Here is a 19,362-nt window from a genome sequence, read left to right on the forward strand (position 1 = left end):
GTACAAGTGCAGCTACAGGCATCATCACGGTCTAGTTTTTTTCTCATGAGGAGATCGGCTATTATGTAAAAGCTATCCTAGTGGCTAATTAGCCGCTGGAATGGCTTATACAGGCGGTGACTTTGGTGTGATCAGATGCTTTTAAAGGCAGAGGTGACATCTAGGGTGTAATAGATATCTCCATAAAGAGTACCTGTCACTTCCTATTGTTGTTGTAAGGGATGTTTACATTCCTTGTGACGGCGATAAAATAAATTGAAAAGAAACAGTGTAAAAATAAAAGTTTTTTTTTAAATGCCCCCTATTGGTCCCGCACGCATATATAAAATGTGATCACCACACATGTGAGGTATTGCCACGAATGTCAGAGCAAGAGCAATAATTCTAGCACCAGACCTCCTTTGTAATTCTAAGCTGGTGACCTGTAAAGGCTTTTTTCGCCTATGGGGATTTTTAAATACCGCACTTTGTTGCCATTCCACGACCATGCGCAATTTTAAAGCATGACATTTATCTATTTACTCGGCGTACCGCCATCTTGTATATTTTACCAAAAATTGTATGTGTGCATTTAAAATTCATGAAAGTGTATTTTGTATTTGACTCCACTGGAGCAGCCTGAAAGTAGGTATGTACATCTTTTTTACACAGGTTAGTTATAGGTGTTAGGAGGGGGAGGGAGCGTTTTTATGACTAGTTGGGTTAAAGTGGTATTAAAGGTTAGGATTTTTTTTTTTTTTTTAAATAACAAACATGTTATAATTACCTGTTCTGTGCATTAGTTTTGCACAGAGCAGCCCCGATCCTCCCCTTTCTGGGCTCCTCTGCCAGTCCTCCTGGCTCCTCCTTGAGCAGTGCCCACAATAGCAAGCCACTTAGTTTGGAGGCACTGGCGTGTGCTCGCTCCCCAGCCCTACTTTATGCGTACATAAGACAAATAGAGCCTACCCCTTGCTCTCTCCTCATTGGCTCACTGGCTGTGATTGACAGCAGTGGGAGCCAATGGCTCCCTCTGCTGTCTCGGCCTATGAGGAGGGGGAGTCCTGGGATAGCTGAGGCTCTTTTGCACATCGCTGGATCGAGATGAGTATTTGGGGGGGGGGGGGGTCTGGGGTCACTGCTGCACACAGGTCTTTTAACATAATGCATAGAATGCATGAAGGTAAAAAAAAAAAAAAACCTTGAGCCTTTACAACCAACCACTTTAAGCCCGGAATTCTATTTTAATGTTGCTCTGCATTACATATTAAGCGTACATTCAAGTATAGATCCTGGTTAAAAAATATAAGGTAATATAAGGCTGCTGCCTTTGATCAACCCTGGATAAGGAAAAATATGCAGTTAATGACTTCTCAATGCTTAGATTACTTGGAGCTGGTGGAGACTATGCAAATTCGTGTTTTTTTTGTTTTAGGTTTTTGTTTTAGATTTTTTTTTTTCGTTTTATTTCTTTTTGTTACATCTGTCAAGTCTGAACAGTGTTGGTGGTGATACATATTAATATCCCATCCATCACTGGTGCATGCTCAGTGTGATCAGGTTGTACATGTTGTTAAAGGCTGCAAATCATTTTAGATGAATCTTGGTAAAGTGGGTGAGTTAATGTACTTTGTGCCAGGAGGATTATGCATGTGTCTTCGAGTGATCAGAATATTATACACACCCAAGGTGTGGGCTGTTGTTTAACCCCTGAGGCTGAGTGAATTTAGCTCAACACACACCCAACTATAATTTCCTTTATTTAGTGACCTAACCTATAGCTTAAACAAGTATTTTTTCTTGCCTGTGGCGAAGGGTGTCTCCTACTCCTTTCCCTCTTTTTATTTTTGCTGCATCCTAAGCTATGAAAGTGCATGTACGTACGTATTTTTCAAAAGTTTAATTGAATCTTAAAAACAAATTGGCTTATATAAATTACCGGTAATTTTGGCTATAGTGGGGTGTGGCGTGCAGCAGAGTAGAACGCAAGCGAAAGGTGGAATCCTGTTTACCTTTTTTCCGAGGACTCGAGCCACTTACACCTTGCAGGCTTGCTCTGTGTTCTACACCCACATAGCTTAACTCAAGACACCTATGTAAGGTTTTTTTTTTTTTTTTTTTTTAAAGGGTCAGTTCACCTTTTCACAAAACCCGAAAAGGTGAACCAGCTCACTGCACCCTCTGCACACCCCTGTTCCCCAGTGCACTTACCTCCTTGGATGATTATCTTTCAGTGTCCATGCTAGCTGATGTTGCAGTCCCGGCACTGGAAAGACGCGTTTTCTGCGCCCTCCTCTTTCTTTTTCGTACATCACAGAACACAGAGCCACAGTATTTACTGAATGACTTATATAGGCACCACTAGATGATGGACACTGGCACACCCTAGACAGGAAGTTTAGCCCCCTATATAACCCCTCCCTTTACTGGGAGTACCTCAGTTTTTTCGCCAGTGTCTTAGGTGTTGGTCAGGAGTAAAGATGTGCTGTGCTGAGCTCCGCTGGAGAAATCTTTGCTGGGGCAAGCCATGCAACTGGTTCCATTCAAAGTGCCTTTTCCAGGCTGAATTGAATGGTACCCGAGCCTTGTGTCCAAAGAAATGAGGTTTTGCCTGTAAAACATCTCTTTTTAGAGAGCTGGACCGTGGGATCCAGTATTTGTTTTTTTTTCCAGCCATATTTTCCTGGCGGGATGCTTACAGACCCAGGAGTGTGGATCCCCTGATAACAAGGGGCCCCGTTTCCTGAAGGTTTTTTAATGGAGCCCACTATGAGCGGTGAAGATTGGGTCTGTTTTACCACAGAACCCTGCACCTGGATAAGGTAAGGGAGATTCCTGAGGAATTTTTCTCCTTTAAGTAAATGTTGCTATACCTCCCACCGCCATTACGGTGGCTCTTCATGCATCGGCCCTCCTCTCTCCTCCACGCCAGCCTCCCCCTCCATGTGTGAACAGAGCCCTCAGCTTTCGTGGGAAAAGCAGTCTTTAAAAAAAAAAAAAAGACAGGGGCGGAAGGGGTGGTTAGAGGAGGGAGCAGAGCATTAGCTCGACGTCGGCGTGGTTTGACACCCACAACACGGGCTATACAAGGCTATAAAGGTGCACTTTTTTGCAGGTGCATACAGCTCAAGGAGGGGCACAGAGATGGATGACATGTGAGTGTGGTTGACACAGGCATTCTCAGGCAACATTTACTTAGCATCAGACTGAGCCTTGATAGTAGCGGCAGTTGCTGGATTATTTTGCTCAGTAGTGGGTGCATTTCTGCTAGTACCTCTGCATTTGTGCTTAGCACTATGGGCAGAAGGGGAGGTACAACTACCCCGAAAAATAGGAGCACAAAGGGATCTCCCTCAGGCTCTGAGGACCCCTCCTCTGCAACGCCATCTCCCCCTGAAGGACCTAAGGAGGCTGGTCAGAGTGAGCCATTGGGGTCAGGGGCTGCAACTGCTTCTGGCATTTCAGCCCCCGTATATATTACTCAGGAGGTTTTTTCCTCTACCATAAGTGGATCAAATGCTTAGGGATCCAACCAATGAAAAATTGGAATTCCTTTTAAAAAACATTTTTTCCTTGGCAGGTTCAGTAGCTCAACCTGCAGTGGCGGCAATTGGGGTATGTCAGTCCTTGAGAGATCACTTAAAGCAGGCGCTCAAGGTTTTCCCTGAACAGCAAGCCTGGGAGTTAGCCAACCTGCCAGAGGCTTTGTGTTTTTCAGTTGAAACAGTCAGAGATTCTATCCTTCAGACCTCTCATCTTACGCTTGAGTTGGTGCATATGCATAAAATCTTGTGGTTGAATAACTGGTCAGCTGAAACGCCATGCAAGAAGCTCCTGGCTGGTTTCCCCTTCCGTAGTGTAAGGCTGTTTGGGGATGATTTGGACAGTAATATCCAAAAAAAGAAGTTCTGGGGGAGGAAATCTACAAGACAGAATGCTAAAGTCTCTTTGTGAAGGGGCGCCCCCGCTCGTTCAAGTGGGGGGAAGACTGCTACAGTTCTCAAGGGTCTGGCAGGAGGATTTTCAGGACAGATGGGTGGTCTCCACAATAACTCTAGGTTACAAACTAGAGTTCCGAGAATTCCCGTCTCCTTGTTTCCTCAGATCAAATGTTCCCAAAGACCCAGAGAAAAAGATGTCTCTTTCAAGCTTTGGAGTGACTTTTGTTGCAAAAATTAATCATGGTGGTTCCCATGGAAGTGCAGGGCTTGAGGTTTTATTCAAACCTTTTCACAGTGCTAAAGCCAAATGGAGATGTCAGACCCATCCTAGATCTCCAAGATCTAAACTGGTTCCTAAAAATTCAATCTTTTTGCATGGAATCAATCCAATCAGTAGTCTCCATTCTACAAGGAGGAGAACTTCTGACATCAATAGGATGCATACCTGCATTTACCTATTTTCCCCGCTCATCAGAAATATCTGCGCTTCGAAGTAGAAAAACATCATTTTCAGTTTGTAGCTCTACATTTCGGTCTAGCTACTGCACCTCGGGTGTTTACAAAGGTCCTGGCTGCTCCTCTGGCCATATTACAGACCCAGGGTATAACAATTATAGCGTACCTAGATGACCTGCTGTTAATAGACCAGTCGGTAGCCCGCTTAGACCAAAGCTTGGTCACCACAGTCGCACGATGGTGCGCCATTTCGCCTCTTGGTTCACAATGGCGCACATGCATTTGTACGAGCACTGCTCAGCAGTTTGTTTGGTGGCCATGGCGTGAGCGGCAGAGCCGCACATGCGCAGTGGCTTTTATCTGGGCACATGTAGATTTTTGTCATACGCGAATACAGCCACGCCAGTTCGCCGGGACCGCACACGTGCATGCGCAGAGTGTTCCGGCGCACAGCCAGCTTATTTGAGCTGTGTATGCCAGTGCTGTGCTTTCAGAAGGCAGCTGTGGGACACAGAGCAGGCTCCGAACCAGGCATTTGCAGCGGTTAATTTCTCCTTACCTGGGTCAAGTGAGTCACCAGTGTTGCTTGGCAGGCTAAAGGTGCTTAGCACGATTGTTGCATAGGGGCTTGGTGAACCCCATTAAAGGGTCCCCCTTCTGAGGTGTGTTAATACTACACCCAGATACTCTTTTTGTGGCTTGTAAATGTCTTCAAAAAGAGGGGTGGGACTAACCCTAGAGGGAAGGGCACAGCTATGTCATCAGTGGTTCCTGATGAACCTAGTCTTATCCCTGGTTTTGTATCCCCAGAAAGATCAGGCTTCCGGGCAATCTGAGCCGCTGTGCCTACAGTCAACACCGTTTCTTCACCCTTTATCACTAAGGATGAACTGTCCTCGGCCCTCGCCAGGTTTAGAGCACAGGATTGCTGGCATGATTGCCTCCATCCCCCAGGGTGCCAATAAGCATGACAGATCCCCCTACCGTGAGCCTCCTAGTTTGGAGCAGGAATGGGTTGAGGATGGGGAAGAGCTTAAAGCTCAGGATTCTATGGAGGGCCTGGCAAATGAGTCTGCTTCTGAGCAATCTGGACAAGAAGATATCCAGTTGATGCCTGTCTCTCAGTCGCAGAGGCTTTTGATCCAGACTCTTACTGAGATGGTTGGTTCTGCCTTTAAGTTGCCACTTGCAGAAGTGACCGAGCCCCCCCTGGTTCTTTTTGGGGTTCCTGAGGCCTTTTCAGTTCGCACAGACTTTCCCTCTACACCCCCTGTTGGAATAGGCGGTGTATGCTGATTGGGGAACATCCTGACAGGATTTTTGTTCCTCTTTAAGAGGTTTTCCCTTTTATATCCCATGGATGAAAAGTTTAAGAAGTTGAGCATGCCAGCCGTAGATGAAGCAGACTCTTCCTTAAACAAGAACTAGTCCAGTAGATAACGCACAGGGCTTGAAAGACCCTGTTGTCAAGAAATTGGAGCCATTATTAAAGGCTTCCTTTTCTTTGGCCAGTTCAGCTATTCAGCCAGCTGTTGCAGCAATTGGTATCAGCAAGTCCGTAAAGGATCAGGTCAGATGGCCTGACGGGCCTAACCAGGAGGATGATCTGGCTGAAAATAAGACAGATATTTCTTGAGCGCTCTTCATGGCAAGACTGGGCACAGATGACATGAAATCCTATACTGCACAAGGTACAAGCCTTAATTAAAAAAAAAACAAATTGGATTTGCATCCACTTTAATTGATTCTGACGGGGCCCTGGCCCTGGCCCTTTCTTCCCCCTCCTCTATGGACAAAAGCCCTTGCATTGTTTTCACAGAATGTAAAGTCTTGTGCACAACTATAGTGTTATGATCGGAGGAATCCATTTGTTTGTTTTTGTTTAGCTGCAGGAAAAGCTAGGTTAGACTATGTATATCCAACTTTGGTGCATGCGTGTTAAATTTGTTGCATTAATTTGAGTAGATGCATGCTGCATTTTCAGAAAGACAGCACCATCTTTGTGCAGGCATCATCCACTTTCTGGGCTGAGATGCTGACTTAAGCTGGCCATACATGGATCTAAATTGGGCCGGTTCTGCAGGGACTGATCGAAAGGTTTGCTTTACAATCACAACTGCCACCTTGCCTGGCATGAGCAAGGTGACGGTGTCTATTTAAAGAAGTATAGGTGATTTTCTCACCCAGGGCACCATTACATTTTTTAATTTGGCCTCTCAATAGTATCATAAAAGCCAATTTGGGAAGGAGGTAGGAAAGAGAAATTCATCTGCCCTTAGCTCAGGCATTGAGGCAGGAGGATGTGCTTAGCTGAGAGAGTCCCTCATTCAGATGAAAGAAAAAAAAATGCCAATGAAGACTTCTGTGATGTTTGTAAAGCAGTAGTGGTAGCTGTGGCACTCTACCTGAAAAAAGACGATATATGGGAAAAAAAAAGGTTATCTTGGTGCCTAATACAAATCTACAGTGTTTAAATCAGAATCCACCATACCTAATAAACATGACAATATTGGCAATAATATCAAACATTTGTGTACAAATCAAATAAAAATACAAATAGATTATAAAGTGTCAGTGCCCAAGTGCAAAAGAAATGTTATGATAAAACACTCTATATTGTGTTCAATTTCTGTAATAATATGTTGTTCAGTGTTTTAATGTCCATACAATCACATTATCTTGAAAAGGACTCCCAAACAGTAAAAAGTGACTTGTGCTCAGTGCTTTTTAAATTCTGGGAAAAACCAGTGCGATTTCCGTGCATAAATCAAATACCGCACTCACCAGCCCCCCTGCCCCTGCATGGGTTACAGCGCCTCCACAGTGTGAGCCCCTGTGTCGCTATATAGAGCTGGTCCGGTATCTTTTTAATTTATCCTCATCACATTGCATTAAATGAAAAATAGAATATCCATAGTGTGATATTGTACCAAACTTTTATTAAATCCAAAGAAAATTGCTCACAATGTTTCAAAGAAAACAAGCGCTATGAGATACATTCACTGCCGCCTCGAGAGAGAGAGTCCGTGTGTGTCCTATGGCCACGCCCTACGAGTTTCGTCATTGCACGTCATCTGGAGCGCTCATCTGGATTTAATAAAATAAAAGTTTGGTACAATATCACACTATGGATATTCTATTTTTCATTTAATGCAATGTGGTGTGGATAAATTAAGAAGATACCGGACCAGCTCTATATAGCGACACAGGGGCTCACACTGTGGAGGCGCTGTAACCCCTGCAGGGGCAGGGAAGCTGGTGAGTGCGGTATTTGATTTATGCACGGAAATCGTACCGTTTTTTTCCAGAATTTAAAAAGCACTGAGCACAAGTCACTTTTTACTGATCCGCACACTTGTTGCAGTTATCACGAGCACGTTCAAATCTCACTGCTGAGAATGGAGTGAGAATAACTTAAGTGGTGACTACAGAACTGGGAACTACAACAGGAAGTACAGATGAGTGCAGGCGTGTTCGGTTTCTAGTCCAAGCCCCCAAAAAAAGCTATCGCTGTACTGTGTCAATAAGCGGCCAAGGCATTCCCCACTCCAAAGGGGCAAGTATATGTGGGACTGTGGGGTGGGGAATGCCATGGCTCCAGATAACAGGCCCAGTTAAGGTGACCACTTCCTGGCAGCGAGCTCACTCAGGTGGGTTCAAACTAGGATTCAAACCAGTCTGAGATCATCCCTTACAGAGAGATGTCATTTCAGTCTCTTGAGATATTTAGAAAACCAGCCCGTCACAATCCACCTTTAACTGAAGGGCCACTTTTGGGTCCACTGACCCTTTATAATATTTATGTGACAGCCATTTATTTTCCATGTTTGAACCGCAAAACTAAGAAAGGAAGGATGCGCCGATAGCCAGTATTATCAGGAGAACTCATACTTGTGAAAATGCTTATGAAACGGATACTTTGCGGTGCAATTTGCATCCATACAAAATGAATCGGCGCAAAGAGCCTCATGCGATTGGAACAGGAATGCGGAATGGCATGCTGTTTCCCCGCACTGCTTCTGTGTTAACCCAGCCTGGAGTCACTTTGACAAGCCTGGGTTCACACTGGGGCGGTGCGGAAACTGCATGCAATTCGGACGGTAATCGCACCGCATTCCAGTTCAAATTGCATACGATTCTTTGCAGTGCAGTTTGAACTTATTCATTTTGTATGGACGCAAATCGCACCGCAAAGTATTGGTACTCGGTTTTGGCGACTACTTGAACGAAAATATCGGTACTTGTACTATCCGACAAAAAAACGATATCAGTACAACCTTATAATAAACATAAATATGCTATCATCATCCTGTATTTCTGCTTTAATATTATGTTAAAAGTTGTAAATTAAAAGGATCTGATCATTTCCTTACATACGTGTATTTTTTATTTCACCAACTCAGGTGTTATTGGAATGCTATTTAAAGAAGGATTTGGTGTATCAGAAGGCAACTCCAACGTTCCATCACTGGTCAGTTGATGAAAGAAGGTTTGGCCTCACCTTTCAGAGTCCTGCTGATGCACGAGCCTTCGACAGAGGAGTACGCAAAGCAATTGAAGACCTCACAGAAGGTAGTGAAACCTAAGACCCGCATTCCAACTATTCTTTGCCTTGGGGTGTGGAACTTGTGTGATCCGTCACATTCCTCAGTTCCTTTTTTTCATGCTGGTGATACCAGAAAAAACCCTCAAGCTGGGTAAATGTTGGCAGGCAAATGAAAGGGTTTCTCTAATTTATCCCAGGTTGTATATATTTATGAGGAAAGGGTAAAGTCAGCACAAATCTTCTAGGTAGGTGAATGAGTGGTAGGTATACCAGTGCCAAGTCATCCCTATTTCTTTTTTTTTTTTTTTTTTTTTTAAGTGTGTTGCCTACCCAAAGAGTCTTTGGTCAGCACAGATGGAAGGAAAGAAAATTGCTTCTTTCTCCTATCAACACAGTCGGTGTTGATTGGGGGGTGGTCTCCCACAGCGCTGTGGTGATCTGCTGGTGGAGGGCCTTGGGAGCCTTCTAGGCCTGCAGAACATAACGATTACTACTATAGGCGGCCGTCAGTAATTGCATGTAGGACTTGGGTACAATCGGCCTGCCCATACATGGGTCAAACCTCTGACGATCCATGCTTAACCGGCAGAGATTCGACCCCTGTATGGCCGGCTTTAGTTTTATGTGTTTCCTGTTCTATCATCTTTAGCTGGACAGTGGCTGGCATGCTGCACCCTCTAGTTTTTGTGCGCCCTTATGTCTCCATAGTACCTAGAGGTTTTCCCTCTGACAAACCTCTGGCATCTAGTTGTGGTGTTCACATCCCCCTCTGGTGTCCAGCATTTGAGTCTTTAATCTCTGGCATGTAATGGCTTTTTAAATAAGTATAGTATATACAATCCATGGAAAATACATCACAAAAGTGGTGGACATGTACAAATGTGTAAAAAAAAAAATGGTGGTTTGGTGTTCCTTTACAAAGCATAGCCCAGTGTCCTGTCGCAAAGGAATTCTTCCATCTGTCTTGTTTTGTGTGGATGGAGGAATCTGTTTGGATTAATCAATATAAACAAACCTTGTATGGCCAGCTGCTTTTTCAACAATGTGCAGTGACAAGAATTGGAAATTAGAGTAGCACTGAAAGTCCATATTCAGTTCTCCTTATCTCACAGAGGCCTGTAGAGGCAAGTATAAAGTGCACATATACTGTCTATCTCCTAGGCTGTTTAAAGCCCAACTCCAGGCAAATAAAAAAATGATCCACTTGGAGAGATCATATTTACCCGATCCTCTGGTCCCTACAGCTTTTGCACCTCTGCGCGCTAGTGGTCTAGAGCAGTGATCTCAAAACTGCAGCCCGCGGGCCGTATGTGGCCCTTTGCTTGCCTTTATCTGGCCCTTGGGGCACCATTCCATCCACTGACATCAATGATGGAGCACCATTGTTCCCACAGATACCAATGATAGAGCAATAATCCTACCGATAGCACCAATGACGGGGCACCATTTTTTCGACACCAATAATGGAGTGCCATTAATTCCACAAACGCCAATGATGGGGAATCATTTCTGCCACACACACGCACCAATGATGGGGCATCATTATTTCCATAGATACCAATGATGGGGTACAATTCCTCCCACAGATACCAGTACTGGGGGTGCCATTACTCCCACAAACATCAATGATCTGGCACATTGCTCCCACAGACACCAATAATGGAGCACTATTCCTACCCATGACACCAATGATTGGGCAGCATTACTCCCACTCACACCGATGAAGGGGCAATAATCCTCCCTTAAATACCAACAATGGGACTTTATTCCTCCCAATAGAACCAAGAATGCAATGGGGATTCCGAGGGACAGTCCACTGCCTTTTAGGGCAGTAGAGGATCGGGTAAGTAAAGCAGTTTCTCCCCTCCTATAGACAGAACCTGCTGCAAGAAATGATTTATTTGCCTGGAGTTCTATGTAAACCCAAACAATGAACGCTTATTAGCTCCCCTTTGGTCTGTAAATATACCAATGAAATAGCTTCATCATATCTGTTCATTAAAGAGAAAGTAAACCCTGATGAGTTTACTTCCTCTTTGATTCCCTGCAAAGGTAAAGCATAATGGACTACTATGCATCGCATAGTAGTCCATTATGTGTCACTTACCTGACACAGGAGCCAGCGAAGTCACCGCTGTCCCCTGTAGTCCGGAGCATCCATCTTCTCGGTGGGTCTCGCTGCTCCGCCGCTGTCATTCGGCGAAGCCGCAATGACGTCACTCCCGCGCATGCGCACGGGAGCCACCACTCGCGGCATATCGGCGTTGATAGCGGCGCGCTCAGTGCACCTGCGCGCCGCTGTCTACGGCGCATGCCTGTCTTTCGGCAAATATCTCCTAAACCGTGTAGGTTTAGGAGATATTTCCTGGACCTACAGGTAAGCCTTAATATAGGCTTACCTGTAGGTCAAAGTTGGTTGTAAGGGTTTACAACCACTTTAAGTGCAAAAAAAAAACTGTTCTTGCCAGAAATAAATTTTTTGTGATCTGCAATGTTTTTTCCAAGCAGTTTTATCGTCCTGTCCAGGTTTCCTCTTTGGACTGCAGAACCCCTCCCATCGATCAGGGAAATGAAAGTTGGAGGTATTTAGTAGTCCAAAAAGACTTCCTTTGCTAGCGTGATTATGATTCTCCATAGCTATAGCACAATGAGTGAGCATTGTCACCCTAGGACAGGAAGTATGTTACTGGCAGGATCAGCGGAGGAAAATGAAGCATGATTGTACATTTCAGTATATTTTTTGTTGAAAGAAATGGAATGCTGGATAGCCGAACTCCAAAAAATATATATATATATATAATATATATATATATATATATATATATATATATATATATAGTGTGTATATTTTTGTTCTGGAGTTTAAAAATTGTCTCTTTGAGGGCTGCATGGGCATTTAACATTTTATTACTATTATAATCATTATTATGGCCTAGTTTTCATTGAAAATTCCCTATCTTCTTTAGCTACACCTGTGCTACTATATTACCAATAAGGAGGTTTTATTATATCATATTGAAATAAGGACCGGTTCTATTCACATAAAAAAAAAAAAAAAAATGCAGAAAAAATGGAAATGGTTAAATTGTAGCACAGCTCAAGCTTCTTGCATATCAGATTTCTGCTCTAAAGCATGTTGTCTACCTGAAAGAAAGGTAGGACTTGTTCAGCTGGAGACTGGCGGTGCGCCCAGGAAAACTTAGTTACACGTTTTGGTTTTTTTTTTCCCTTGAATAATGTACTAAAAACATGTATTCATATCTTATTTGTTTGCTTTCACTCCAGCAATTTGCCCAAAGGAGGAAAAAACTTCAGAGCTTTTTAGAGTGTAACATTGATCAGGCAGCTACTAAGAGATTCATTTTGTGTTTCCTTCCTCTTAATTCCACCTCACATTATTTTCACTGTACTTTTCTTTTCTGCTTCCTCGCTATTGTATTTAGCTGGTTCTGGAGTGCGGGTAATAGAGACAGGCTATTGGAACCTAAAATTTAAAGTGGTTGTAAAGGTAAAAGGTTGTCTGCATTAAGGTAAAAAAAAAAAAAACATCTTGCAATATTAGCAACCCCCCCCCAATACACATCTGGGACTGATCTGGACCCAGTGCTGTGTCTGCAGCAGCTCTTCTCCCCTCTCCCTGCTCTCATAGGTTTGGCGAGTATGCAGGAGTGCCCCCATAGAAAGCGGCATTCTATAGTGGCCACTCAGCGGGCCGAAAAGGGGCAGGGCAGCCAGGAGCGCTGGCGGTGGACCCCAGAAAAGAAGAATCAAGGCTGTTCCGTGCACAGTTTTAAAAAATAAAAATAAACACAGTGGAAAAAAATATTTAAATGTTATTTGCGTACAGTGTTGCATGACTGCACAATTGCCAGTTAAAGCAGCACAGTGTCGCATAGCAAAAAAAAAATGGCCTGATCATGTAGAGTTTAAAACCTTCCAGAGCTTGAGTAGTGTGGCAGGGTCCAATGATTTGGGACCTTAATGGCTGGAAATCTGTAGATGGTTGAGAAAATGTTTAATAAAATTGGTTTTATAAGAAATAGGCAAAAAAACGAATGTAAATTGTTGGAAGAATTATGTCAATTAAAGGCTCTTCTGTTATCTTTTTAAATACGAGAACTATGTCTTGGTAAATGTGAGAACCTATTTATTTATTTTGAAGAAGTGAATAAAAGGTTAAAAAATTGTTTGAAACCCCCATACAGGATCTCAGTTTCTATTTGAGCACATTTTCAATAGCAGTAACGCTTAAAGAGGAAGTAAACCCTGATGAGTTTACTTCCTCTTTCATTCCCTGCAAAGGCAAAGCATGATGGACTACTATGCATCGCATAGTAGCCCATTATGTGTCACTTACCTGGCACAGGAGCCAGCGAAGTCGCCGCTGTCCCCTGTAGTCCGCCGCATCCATCTTGTTGGTGGGGTCTCGCAGCTCCGCCGCTGTCATTCGCGAAGCCGCGATGATGTCACTCCCGCGCGTACGCACGGGAGTCGACACGCGCGGCAGCTCCATTCTTGGAAATGCCGCGCTCAATGCGCATGCGCGAAGCTGTCTACGGCGCATGCGCCGTAGACAGCGGTGCCCGTTTCCGGGCAAATATCTCCTAAACCATATAGGTTTAGGAGATATTGCTTGGACCTACAGGTAAGCCTTAATCTAGGCTTACCTGTAGGTCAAAGTGGTTTGTAAGGGTTTACAACCACTTTAATAAATAATATACATTAATAAAAATTAATACATTAATAAAAATAAACAATAAAAAATGGTATTTCATGATAGCTATGCTTTCTAAAATACTTGTGTTTGAAGATGTAAATATGTCATATGTTGAGGAAATGCATGAAATGTTACAATATGTATTTATTAGGTGACTTAAAATCCTGGTTTATTTTTCTTTAAGGATCCACTACGTCTTCTTCCACCATTCATAATGAGGCTGAGCTCGGGGACGATGATGTTTTTGCAGTGAGTACTAACCATTGCTTAAAGTATGCCAACAGATGGACCTTGTAATGATTCACAAGTTTGAAACTGCAAATAGAAATATCTTACCCATATGGATAACATGGCTTAGATTGTATTTATGGAGCACTGCATTGTATTGCAGGACTTTCAGATTTTTACATTTCTAAATATGAGTGGATTAGTCTATTGTTCTTCTGGAGGACATCTGATGTATAAACCTGGGCCAAGAAATCTCAAATGTCTTGAGATGGCAGATGACATGGCAGAGTCCCATTAAGGCCAGGTTCACATATGTGCAGCCACAGGTTCGTGCCTGGGGTCCGGTGCGTGTGTGATCACTGGTTCAGCGACTCAGGTCCGAATTCGCACCTGACCTGGACCCAAACACGAACCGGACCCTTTTGCAATTCGCTCCGCGGCCACTTGGACCTGTGCGAGAGACAGTCACATCCACCTGTCATGCGAATTGGATGCAGGAAAAACCCACATCCAATTCGCATATATGTGAACCCAGCCTAAAACTCTGAATAGGCAAGGTTCTATTTAAGTGTAGGTCCATGGTCTTATGTTTGCAGATTATGCTACAGATTTTTGTTTACTTTGACGTAATACAGTTGCACATGCAGATTTCCATTATGGCTAATTTACATAAATTGTGCATGTTGTCCATTGTTTCTCTCCGTTCAGTTGTCTTTTTTTGTGGTTTGTTAGCTCTTCTTTAAAACGAAAGTTGAAGTGCTAGCCAAAACAACCACTTGGATTACCAATGTCGTATTTCTAGATCATGAATCCCAATACCTGTTTGGTTGCTGTATGCAAAACCTAGGCTGATTGGCTGCATTGACTGTAGGTATTGGGTATAATGACTACCCAATTGGTTTCATGCAGTGAGGTTCACTTTGCCGCCAAAGGGGATATTTGCTTTTCAAGCCTGCATAACATGTGAAGTCTGGTTTCATATGTGAAGCAAGGGCACAGTACATAGCATGGGCTGCAGTAATGTAGGAATTGCATTTGTGTTTTTCACATTGATGTTCGAGCCATGGATTGTCCGTTTTGAACCCCTTTTTAATGCTCTGATTTCATTGCAGAAAATAATTCAGAACTCTTGGTTGTTGCGTATACAGAATTACTTGTCAAATCCCTGAAAATGTCTCTTATCTGAATGATCAAAATTCTGTTACTGTGATCTTCGGACAGGAAAAATCATACTTATGTAATGTGCCTGTCCTAAGAAAAGTTTCATCTAGAGCAGGGTTCCTCAACCAGGGTTCCTCCAGAGGTTGCTAGGGGTTCCTTGAGCAATGAGCAATTTCTGTCTCTCAGATAAGTTCCCATTGACACCATTGCCCTTCTTAGCTATCTGTAAGGGGGCAATTCTTCCCAGTGACCACAAGTGTAAGGAGCATTCGCCCCATTGACCATCACACTAAAGTATCATGAGGTGTAGATACAGTCATTTTTCGTAGGGGTTCCCTGAGACTGGAAAGTTATTTTGAAGGGTTCCTCTGTGTTAAAAGGTTGAGAAAGGCTGATCTAGAGGTAGAACTTTCATGGTTTTGAACATTCCTTTGTTTAAGCAATTATGTATGGTGCAAGAATATGTAAAACAATACAAACAAAGATTTGAGTATAGTGTATGCAAAACTGGATTCATAAGAAGATTCTAGTATATGTTAATATATGTAGTATATCCGCTACAACCTCATGGGCTGATGTACATATAATGTATATATTCTTCTTTAGCTCAATTCATACTGGTGCGACATAGGATCCAACTTGTGAGACTCAAAGTCGGATGACATGTGAAATTCAATGTTTCCCTATGAAAGCTGTCTTCACTGATGCTACACAAGTCTTTTTTCCATCAGAAATTGTGACAGAAAACATTTGAGAGCAGGAGCTAAAATTTTCCGAAAAAATAAATAAATTCTGATTGGACTTTTTCTGAGAATTCCGATCGGACAAAGTGCCACGCATGCTCAGATTAAATTACAAGACCAAAGCTATTGGCTACTAGCCTTTACATAGTCCCGTCGCACGTAACAAACATTACCTTGTTCCGAACAATCGGATTTTCCGATAACTTTGTCCGACCATGTGTATGCAACAACAGTTTCAAACAAAATCCGTCGGAAAAAATCTGACGGATTTTGTGGTCGGAATGTCCAACCATGTGTACAGGGCATTAGAAAAGTTCCTGAACTGCTCTGGTGTGACTTTGATACGACTTCAATGCCACAGAGTGTAAAAAGTCACCTCAAAGTCTATCTCCAGAGTTGCACTGAAAGTCACTGGACTTTGGAGTCGGACTAGTGTGAATGAAGCCTAAAACATGTAATCTACTTAGAAATAAATTTGCTTGCATTATTCTATTTGTTGATTTTATAAGCGATAGAGGGAGGCTGTTTGAACTGTGCAACTCAAACTCTAAAATTCAAGATGATGGCAAGGCTACAGTTACTAAACAACATTTTATAAACTACATTTTGAAGGGCTTTCAAACTTAGCTTTGAATGCTCAGATCAGTGTTCGAATGTTAAGGCTACATTCACATGAGTGGCCAGGGATGGATAGTTTGCTGCATTCAGAGGCTGCTAAACTCCATCTCTGGATGCGGCAACACTGTGCTATGGCCGCATACAAACTGGCTGATTAGCCTCGGCATGTGTGTGTGCAGCCAAAACTCCTCAAACACTGTCCCTATTTAGGGGAGGTTGGAGGCTCTGAGCAGGTATATGCAAAAAGCACTCAGTGCCAGCCATTGATTCCTATAGAGTACAAATCTGACAGCCACCAGTGACAGCTCCTGGCTGGTCAAACAAAGAGTTTGCAGGCAGTGTTTAGTACCACTGGTGAGAATCTACTGATGCATCACTGGCTGCCCCTTGTGCCCATGTGATTATAGCCTAATCTGTGTATGGTCAGAATTAGTTGTGCACATTGATTACATGGGTGCCTCCATGTAATCATATTGTTTGTAATTCAGTGCAGAGCCATTATGAACTACGTGTGCCACCTTAACACTCTTTAATAACTATAAATTTTATTTATTTGCTCTTATTTCATGTTCCTAATATAGCGCTGTCAATTTACGCAGTGCTTTACATATACATTATACATTCACATCAGTCCCTGCCCTCAAGGAGCTTACAATCTATCATCCCAAACGTGCATTCGTACATTCTAGGGCCAATTTATACAGGATCAGATTAACCTACCAGCATGTCTTTAGAGTGTGGGAGGAAACTGGAGTACCCAGTGGAAACCCATGCAGGCACAGGGAGAACATGCAAACTCCAGGCAGATGGTGTCGTGGTTGGAATTTGAACCAGCGACCATTTTTGCTGGTAGGTGAAAACCATTACAGCACTGTGCTGTCCTCTAAATGTCTCCACATTCTTCTCTCTCTCTCTCTCTCTCTGTCATTCTGAATTTCTACTGCAGATCCCCACCCACTCTCTGAGCAATCCAGTATCTGATTAAGTTACTGCTGACACCTGAAGGTTCATTTCTGTGTTTGCAGGACTCAATAAAATGCCAGAACACAGAACCTGCCTTTTCAGGTCCCCTCCTATAAGAACACATGCATTAAAATATCAAAGTCTATTGAGATAAATGGGACTTTTCAGGTATTGCACCAAGGAGATGGTCAATGCTGGACTGTGATACTAGAGTGGATCCCTGTTTCATTTCTGCCCATTCCATGCCTTAATTACTTCAGTAATTAAGGCATGTGAGATCTGAGGGCATCTTAAAGGATAAGTTTACTTTTACAAAAGAAATGATAAATTAATTTTTATTTTTTATTTTTTGATAGGGACCTGTAAAGCATTGCACCCACGATCAGCAAATCGTGGGTGTAATGCCACGGTCCTGCAGACGGTCTGTGTAGCTGTCTGCCTGTACCTCCAATATGGGCAGGAAGTTTCACTCTCACAGGAAGCACCATGAACTACCAAGAGCAATCAACAGCAACTCTGATAGTTTATTAAAAACTAGAAGCCGACAGCCACAAAGGCTGTAGGGACTTGTAATTTTCCCATTCACAGAACACTATGAATGAAAAACGTGGCCGTACGACCATGGTTTTTTTTTTTTTTTTTGTGACCGTCAGCAAGCGATCTTCTCAACAACTAGCTGTCAAAATGGGGACTCCGGGATGAGGAGGTTTGTGCGGGGGCCGATGCATATGTTGCATGTTACACCCTGAATATGGGTGTAATATGGTAAGAAAGGTGAACTTAACCTTTAACTCAGGGCTCAAAATTTCAAGTCCTGAGCTACTAGCAAGGGTTACTCTCCACCAGTTGCCCTGCCCAACCCCTACCCTGCCCGCCCCTAATTCCACCCTTAAACATGCCCTCGTAAATTATCTCATGAAATTACACTTAAATGTTTAATGAAGAATTAAGTTCTAAAATAAATATTAACAACAACTTTATCCGTGTCCGCCAATGCAGCCTGCTCGTGTCCGCCAATGCAGCCTGCTCGTGTCCGCCAATGCAGCCTGCTCGTGTCCGCCAATGCAGCCTGCTCGTGTCCGCCAATGCAGCCTGCTCGTGTCCATCAATGCAGCCTGTGCTGCCAATGCAGCCTATGTCGCCAATGCAGCCTACCTGTGCAGGGAAAGAGAGAGGAGAGCCACCACCCAGATGATCAGAGCACCATCAACATAACAGTTTCATTTTAATAGCTGTGTGTTCCCCTGCTGCTTGCCGTCCAATACAATCCCCCCCCACCCCCTTTGTCCGGGGAACTTTGATAGACAGATCACCCGTCCCATGATTGGACAGGTGATCTGTCTATCAAAGTGCCCGGACAAAGAGGAGGGGCTGTATGTGACGGCACACAGTGGGGAACATACAGCTATTGAAATGAAAGCTGTTATGTTCCCGGTGCTCTGATAATCCTGGCGGCAGCTCTCCTCTTTCTTCCCCTCCGATCGCTGGGAGGCAAAGCTCCCATACAATCTGCCTGCCGGCTGTGCTCGCATACAAAAAAAAACCCCCACCCCACTCCCAGGCAGCCATAGTTTGCCAGCCCTCAAAATCCACTCGCAAAACGTGAGCAGGCGAGTGGAATTTTTGAGTGCTGTTTTAAGACCCCTTTCACACTGAGGCGGGGTGTGCGTCGGCGGTAAAGAGCCTCTATTTTTAGCGGCACTTTACCTTTGGATTTGCAGTGCTATTAGGCCACTAGCAGGGGGCGGTTTTACCCCCCCCCCCCACTAGTGGTCGAGAAAGGGTTAAAAACCACCGGTATACACTGCTCCAAAGATGCTACTAGCAGGACTTTTTGTTACCGTCCTGTCAGCGCATCACTCCAGTGTGAAAGCCCTCGGGGGGGTTCCACATTGGAGACAAAGCAGCGACTGTTTCAGGGCGCTTTGCAGGCGCTATTTTTAGCGATGTAGCGTCTGCAAAGTGCCCCAGTGTGAAAGGGGTCTAACTTCTAGCTTTGAAAACCACTAT

At 43.6% G+C, this 19,362-nt stretch overlaps 1 protein-coding gene across 1 annotated transcript in view; it reads left to right on the top strand.

Annotated features, from left to right (window-relative positions):
• SPRED2 (sprouty related EVH1 domain containing 2) overlaps positions 1-19,362 on the top strand; it is a 145,408-nt gene that overhangs the window by 84,335 nt on the left and 41,711 nt on the right. The window contains exons 3-4 of the mRNA XM_077485956.1: positions 8,780-8,948; positions 13,824-13,888. Of these exons, the coding sequence (XP_077342082.1) occupies positions 8,780-8,948; positions 13,824-13,888 (234 nt within the window). The remainder of the gene's footprint in view (positions 1-8,779; positions 8,949-13,823; positions 13,889-19,362) is intronic.

Source organism: Lithobates pipiens, unplaced genomic scaffold (genome assembly GCF_037356315.1).
Source record: "Lithobates pipiens isolate NorthernLeopardFrog02 unplaced genomic scaffold, aLitPip1_a1.2 Scaffold_18, whole genome shotgun sequence".
In the NCBI taxonomy this organism is placed as follows: domain Eukaryota; kingdom Metazoa; phylum Chordata; class Amphibia; order Anura; family Ranidae; genus Lithobates; species Lithobates pipiens.